The sequence below is a fragment of the Morchella sextelata genome (genome assembly GCF_020137385.1).
Source record: "Morchella sextelata strain SCLS chromosome Unknown scls_4, whole genome shotgun sequence".
NCBI classification, from domain to species: domain Eukaryota; kingdom Fungi; phylum Ascomycota; class Pezizomycetes; order Pezizales; family Morchellaceae; genus Morchella; species Morchella sextelata.
Genome location: NW_025408619.1, coordinates 1,869,968 through 1,876,178, shown reverse-complemented (window position 1 = coordinate 1,876,178; position 6,211 = coordinate 1,869,968). Strand labels below are relative to the sequence as shown.

The 6,211-nt window shown below is 50.6% G+C and overlaps 3 protein-coding genes across 3 annotated transcripts; all 3 read right to left on the bottom strand.

Moving 5' to 3' along the window:
- H6S33_010394 (uncharacterized protein) lies at nucleotides 1-945 on the bottom strand (the record flags this gene model as incomplete). The annotated part of the gene is made up of 1 exon (XM_044841774.1): nucleotides 1-945. The coding sequence occupies one exon, from the start codon at nucleotides 943-945 to the stop codon at nucleotides 1-3; it is 945 nt and encodes a 314-aa protein (XP_044697537.1).
- A 1,121-nt stretch (nucleotides 946-2,066) lies between these two features.
- H6S33_010393 (uncharacterized protein) lies at nucleotides 2,067-3,652 on the bottom strand (the record flags this gene model as incomplete). The annotated part of the gene is made up of 3 exons (XM_044841773.1): nucleotides 2,067-2,960; nucleotides 3,027-3,159; nucleotides 3,318-3,652. 3 exons carry the CDS (start codon nucleotides 3,650-3,652, stop codon nucleotides 2,067-2,069), a joined length of 1,362 nt encoding a protein of 453 aa, XP_044697536.1.
- Nucleotides 3,653-4,543: 891 nt separating this feature from the next.
- Nucleotides 4,544-6,211, bottom strand: H6S33_010392 (uncharacterized protein; the record flags this gene model as incomplete). The annotated part of the gene is made up of 5 exons (XM_044841772.1): nucleotides 4,544-4,675; nucleotides 4,746-5,385; nucleotides 5,451-5,828; nucleotides 5,893-6,046; nucleotides 6,115-6,211. The coding sequence occupies 5 exons, from the start codon at nucleotides 6,209-6,211 to the stop codon at nucleotides 4,544-4,546; spliced, it is 1,401 nt and encodes a 466-aa protein (XP_044697535.1).

Sequence of the window (6,211 nt, the reverse complement as noted above, 5' to 3'; positions counted from 1 at the left end):
TTATCCTGTCTCGTCATGTACCCCGACATGAGCGTTATTTTCCCCCTCAAGATCCTTCTCCGCTTCTATAGCTAACTCTGAAACTATACCGCAATCCGCTTCGGTTTCCTCGTCTAAATGCAACTCATCATCCACGATCTTAAACCTTCTAGTTACTGAGTAATCGAGCGTCTTTGTACTACACTTGCCACAAATACACCCAAACCTACACCTATATCTGAACCACATGAATCTAAGCCGAGATACATAATGTTCTGGATCTGCCCTGATCAACCTGACTTTGACCCCGAAATGGTCAATCGTCAAGGCTGTTTGTATCCCTCCTGGTAACTCCACCAACTTCCCCATACCATAATAGGGTTTAGAAACCGCCGCTGTCTCATTCCAATCATCCCAAAGATTCGATGAGTTTGTGATGATATTGTCGTCAGTCCCGTTGTCATCATCTTTCTCCAGTGGGGTCCCATTGTCATCTGCATCTTCCTCCAGTGGGGGAGGCTGGGGCGTGGTTATCTCGTGGCTTGAACCTGCTCGTTCGGGTATCGTTTCTTCGGCAAGAGCCATCCACAACGGCATGACTGTCTGTGGCGTTGTTACTGGTCTCATTTCAGGCGACAGCTTTGGAGAGGGGGCCGGTGTTCGTTCTAGTTCGGTGTCGGTCGTAGTTGTGGTGCTCTCTGAACAGTCCGAGTCGCTGTCTGCCAGTTCTACAGGCCTCCTCACATTTGCAATTCGTGGTTTTGGTAGCCGCGCTGACGCAGTTTGTTTCCGGTCTCGTTTCTTCAGCTCCTCTATCTCTTTCTCCAACTTGCGGTTCCGGTATGTCTGGATTGCCAGCTCCTTCTTCAGAAAGTTCCTCTCCCTCTCCAGCTCCGCCTTATCGTTTTCCAGCCTCGATATGAGGGCCGCATACAGCTTCCCCGTCGACATCTGCTCCGAAGCCATTCTGCTCTGCTCTGTGCTGTTTTCTGACTCGTGCCGTATTTGTTTGACCGTGTTTCTAGGCGCCCGCCGATTGGCTGAAAACCCCCAAGGGATGATTTCCCGTGGTGTTGAGAGGGGGGTCCGTGGTAATCTCTGATTGGCCTGCTCGTCCTGCACGATTGTTGACGGGGAATGGTCATCATTCTGGCCTGGTGTGGATCTGGATGGAGCTACATATACATGTTGGAGCAAAAACGCATCGTAAAGGCACACCACCCAGTCTATTGGGTCGATAGCCCCAGAAAGAACGATGCGCTAAAAAGAAATCTCCGATTCGGAGCTGCCCGAGTATGTACAAGGATGCCTGGCTCGCCTCGAGAGCGAGTGTAGTCGTATCGTGGACCGTGGGCTGCTGAACAGATCCCATTTACTGTCGTCACTGCTCTCGTCGTTGTCGAAGTATATCAAATCATAGGCAGCAGACCGTATCAGCTGGAATACATGGTGGGCCCCTCTATCAAGGCTCACGGCCAACAAGCTTATCGTGAGCGCCGCAAAATGATGCCGTACCGAAGCGGAGCTCGAGTGTTGTGTTTCAATGGCCGGAACGAGACCAAGCAATCAGATAGAGCGTGCATAGGAGAAGATATGGAAGGCTATGGTTAATTGATTTCCACCTTTTATACGTACCGATCGCCATACGTATACGTGAATATTAATAAACAATCTTATACGTATCTAGTGCTTAATGGTTTAATTGAATATGTGCTTAGGGTTAGGTTTAATTTATTCATCTCTGCCTGCCTCGAGTGTTTATTAGAACCAGACTACGGCGGTGGCATCACTGGCATCTATTGCCTAGAACAGCCATGAGCGAGTAGACTTCAAGGGGGTCAGAAAATGGCAACATGATGGTATTAAGACCGGCAAAGAATGGTATATAGAGCAGCATGGGTAAAAATGATAGAGCGAGGGCACTTCCTGATATATCTCCCCCTTGCACATATCACACAGGTCACCCTTAAAGCACGCCAGCCCACACTACACCTCAGGGTCAATGATATTATATATATTTTTCTGTTTTGATACCCTTATAATGAAATCCTAAATAACCTAAATAATAACCCCAAGCCCCCTAAAACCTACACCGTCGGCCTCCTCGTCCTCGGCAGCAACACCCACAGCCCCGCCATCCCCGCCAACAACCCCACCAACACCGGCTGCAGCACGCCCACGCCACTTCCCGCCGCAATCGCGCCCGTCATAAACGGAAACGCCGCGGACCCGGCCTGCCCCATCGTCGCCGAGAAGCTGACGGCCGCCGTATGCAGCTCCCTCGGCAGCAGCTTCGTCAGTACCGAGATGCCCGTCGGGAACAGCGGGCCCAGCAGGAAGCCCAGCAAACTGATCATCACGGCGCTCGTCACCAGGCTGGGCACGAACCAGAAGATGAGCTGCACGACCACGCTGAGCAGCACGTAGAACATCACCATGCGCCGCTCGCCGAACCGGTGCGTGATGTCGGCGAGCACCAGGCGGCCGACGGTCAGGCCGCCCCAGAAGCCGGAGGCGACGTAGCCGACTTCGCTGGCTTTGCCGCCGCGGACGCGGATCAGGAATTCGACGACCCAGCCGCCTGCGGTGACCTCTGCGCCAACGTACAGGAAGAAGAACAGACTGAGTATAATGACACTGCGCTCCTTCAGCGCGCTTTTCAGATCCTTACTCGCGCTATCCCTCGCCGCCGCGGTCCCCTTCAGGTCCTTCCTAAAGTTCCAGCTCAGCAATCCCAGGTTAAAGGCCGCAAGGCCAAGCACAACAACATAGAAGTAGTGCCAGTACGGCGTCTTGGATGCGATAAGCGTCGCAATCAACGGCGAGATTAGGGCACCGGCGCCGTAGAGGGAGTGCAGGAGGCCCAGCCAGCGGTGGGCGTTGTTGACGTTTGCGACAAAGACGTTGGCTTGCGCGTCTTGGTAGGCGAGGCCGAGACCGCAGAAGAAGAAGGAGCAGACGAAGACGGGGTAGGGGGGTTTCTGGAGGTTTGTTAGTTATGGATGCGGGGGAGAGGAGCGAGGGGGGAGGGAGGGTTATATAGGTACCCAGAACATGATGCAGTAGGCGGCCATTTGCATGAATGCGCCAAAGACAAAGGCACCGCCCATGCCAATCCGCGCAGTGAGATGCACATTGGTAAAAGCAGCTACTAGCCAGCCAGCGAAGTTGGTTAGATATCTGTTATAACTCTAATTAGCACCTATGATAATCCAAATCTATCCATACGGCCGGATTGAAGCCACCCTGGTAAACAGCAATTGCTGTATATATCAAGGCGTCTTCAATCCATAAACCCTCGTACTCAACTCCAACGGGGGGTCAATGATCACACTCACATCAGCGCCACAAACAGCAACCCCACATCATACGCATCCTGCAAATACGGGATGAGCGCACCCGTACTCGCATCACTCAGCCCTGCTAAAAAGACCGCAAAATTCGCCGCAATCAGCCGCCCCTTCACCTCCGAGACATTCGGCCTCTCAAAGACCGTTGCGCCCTCCGGCGGCTGGTCGCCCACAGGTGAGTTCTCCTCGTCATGGCTGCGGTTTGTCGACTGCCGAGTGGTGATTGAGGCGAGCGGTGACTTGGCTGCGGGGGTTGGGGGGTGCGGGAGGAGTTCGAGGGCGAACGGGGTCGAGGTAGCGGTGGAGGTTGAGCTCGACGCCATGATGTATTCCAAATTCCTACGTATGATACTGCGTAGGTACTGGCTGGATAGCTAGGTGCCTGGAATACGGAGGTTGGAATATTGTGGGGGATTACGAGGATGGGCCCCCCATATTATGGTAGTTTTATAGAGGAGATTTAAGGATGTAGCTAGACTAGCTAGCAAGCCCTGTAAACTCGTTAGGTCACTTAAGTGCTCTAGCTAAATGCGCATTGATATCTTTATGGCTTTTTGGTAAGATAGCACGTACGGGGATCATCGGGAAGGTGTCCGAAAGCTGTTATTATTATTAGTGTCCTACTGATTGCTAGCCAGATTGGGGTTGGAAATACTAGTAGTGGCAACTAACCGGGATTAACAATTGACAGAGACAGAACTCTAGAAAGTTGAAACCTCCCATGGATCCAGAGTACCGGAAGGTGAAATTTCCACCCCGCAGCCCCAAACGCGGGAGCCTTACCCACTACCGATTATCCTCGTATTTCTCGTTCTGGGCAATATTTTACAGGACCTGGTACAGCTTCTGAGTAACCCAGGGAAAATTGCTTTGATATTGAGAAATAGGCAGGCCAAGAAACCCGCAACCCCTGCCCATGCAGCGGGGCTTTCGGTACGAGGGCCGGTGAGTAATCATCAGGAAAAAAAAAAAAAGAGAAAGAAAAAAAAGGTGCCCGTGATCATCATGGGGATTGATTAACTCCATGTGGAGAACAAAAGCAAAGCAAACTGCGCCATTAATTGGTAGGTAGCAGAGACTAGAGTATGTATGTACAAACCGTAAGTAAACCTTTCAATTCTAACCCTTACTCCCGCTTGACGAAAACACATGAAAGCAAAATTGAAAATTAGAATAAAAAATAGAGAGAGAAAGAAATAAGTGAAACCGTTGTATTAAACCCTAATTCTGGCAGCGATTCGGTCGAGTTGTTCAAAGTGCTTTCTGACTTCATCATCGTCGAACTCCTCACGAATATCAGAAGTTCTAGTGGGCAAGTCTGGCAGCTCTCGGTTGAGAAGATCAATCTGTGAAACGCACCAAAAAATAAGCCTTCCCTCCACATCTTCCAAAAGGGGATAAAACAACCAAGCTTACCGTATTCCTCCCGCTGGAGATCCTAGCGATTTCCGCTAACTTAGCTGCCGCAGACTGGTTTATGACCTGAATGTCCGGCCGGCCTAGATAAGCCCTTGTTCTAGTCGAAATATCGGCAATCCTACTCCACTCATTCATCCCAAAATCCGTGATCCCGCTCTCAACGTTCAGCCTCACATAATTCTCCGTCTTCACCCCTGTCCTATGTAACCCATCCAAAAGCTCTTTGTGAACCTCTTCACAGTCTAGAACCTTTGCCATGTGCTTTTCCTTAGCCTCAATGAATTTTCCCAGTGGCGAGGCTGCGATCATAGAGGATGTTTCCTTCTTATACTCTATTTCTGGGGCTTTCCCACTACCAATAGAGACAAGAAGACCCACCTCTCGGCCAGGCCATTCGTGGACGAGGGCTTCTTCAAGAACCTGTGCTACAGGACTGTAACGCCCTGATCCTTCATCGAGGAAAATGCTTTGCCCGATCTGGATCGACTTGAAGGCTGGATAGGTCGCACATGTTGCGCGACCGGCTTCCCATATTGTTATATCGGAGGAAGGTGCCGTTGCATGTGTGGAGTTGTAGGTCCGGAGGAGCGCAGGTGAGGTTGTGTCGTCTGAGCCTTTATATACTGCTGTCAAAAACCTGAGATAAAGTTCTGTCAGTCAAAAGCCCATCTTAGTCCCTCCCGAATGATTGATTATCCTTACACCCTGCAGATCTTGGGCCTCGGATCAAGTAACGGTTCGTTCATGTTTCCATTGCCCCATGCTGCTGACCCCGATCTCCAACTGCTCCTGCTTCCCTGCGAGCTATTATATGAATCAGACGTATTTGACCTCGTCACAGGATTGATATGCAGATGCCCTTTCTGGAAACCTTCCTTCTCTTCATCTTCACGCCCAGCATACTCCCGCATTACCTCCCTGATCGCCTCTTCAAGCTTTGAAGCTTTAAACAATGTCTTCCGATACGGTAGCCCTGCTATCGTCTTATCCGTTTCAAATACTTTTTTTGTCACATGGATGTACACTTTCTTGCACGTTTCGAGATCGAGACGAAGGCGGCCAAGAAGAATCGCAATAAGTCTTTATTTGATCCGATCATCAGCGCTCTGCGGTATATGAGATGAAAACACGTGGGGTAGCATACCCGCCAGTTCCTGTCCCTCCGATAAGGTCGAAATGGTCACATGGCTTGGGGATCTCTTCCATTCTGGGAGCGCGCCCATAAAGTTCGTGAAAGAGTTTGAGCATTAGCTCTTGGACAAGCATTATTGTGCTGAAGCCACGGACCCCTCCGCCATCTGATCGGAATACTTATTAGCCAAAGAAATTTAATAAATGGAACGACTCTAATTGGATTAATCTATACCTAGGGAGAGGAGTCGCAACGGCGGTAGTCGATGGTTCATGGTTGCCGTTAATCTCTTTTTGCGAAGGGTCTCACTCACTGGTGGATACTCGGTCAT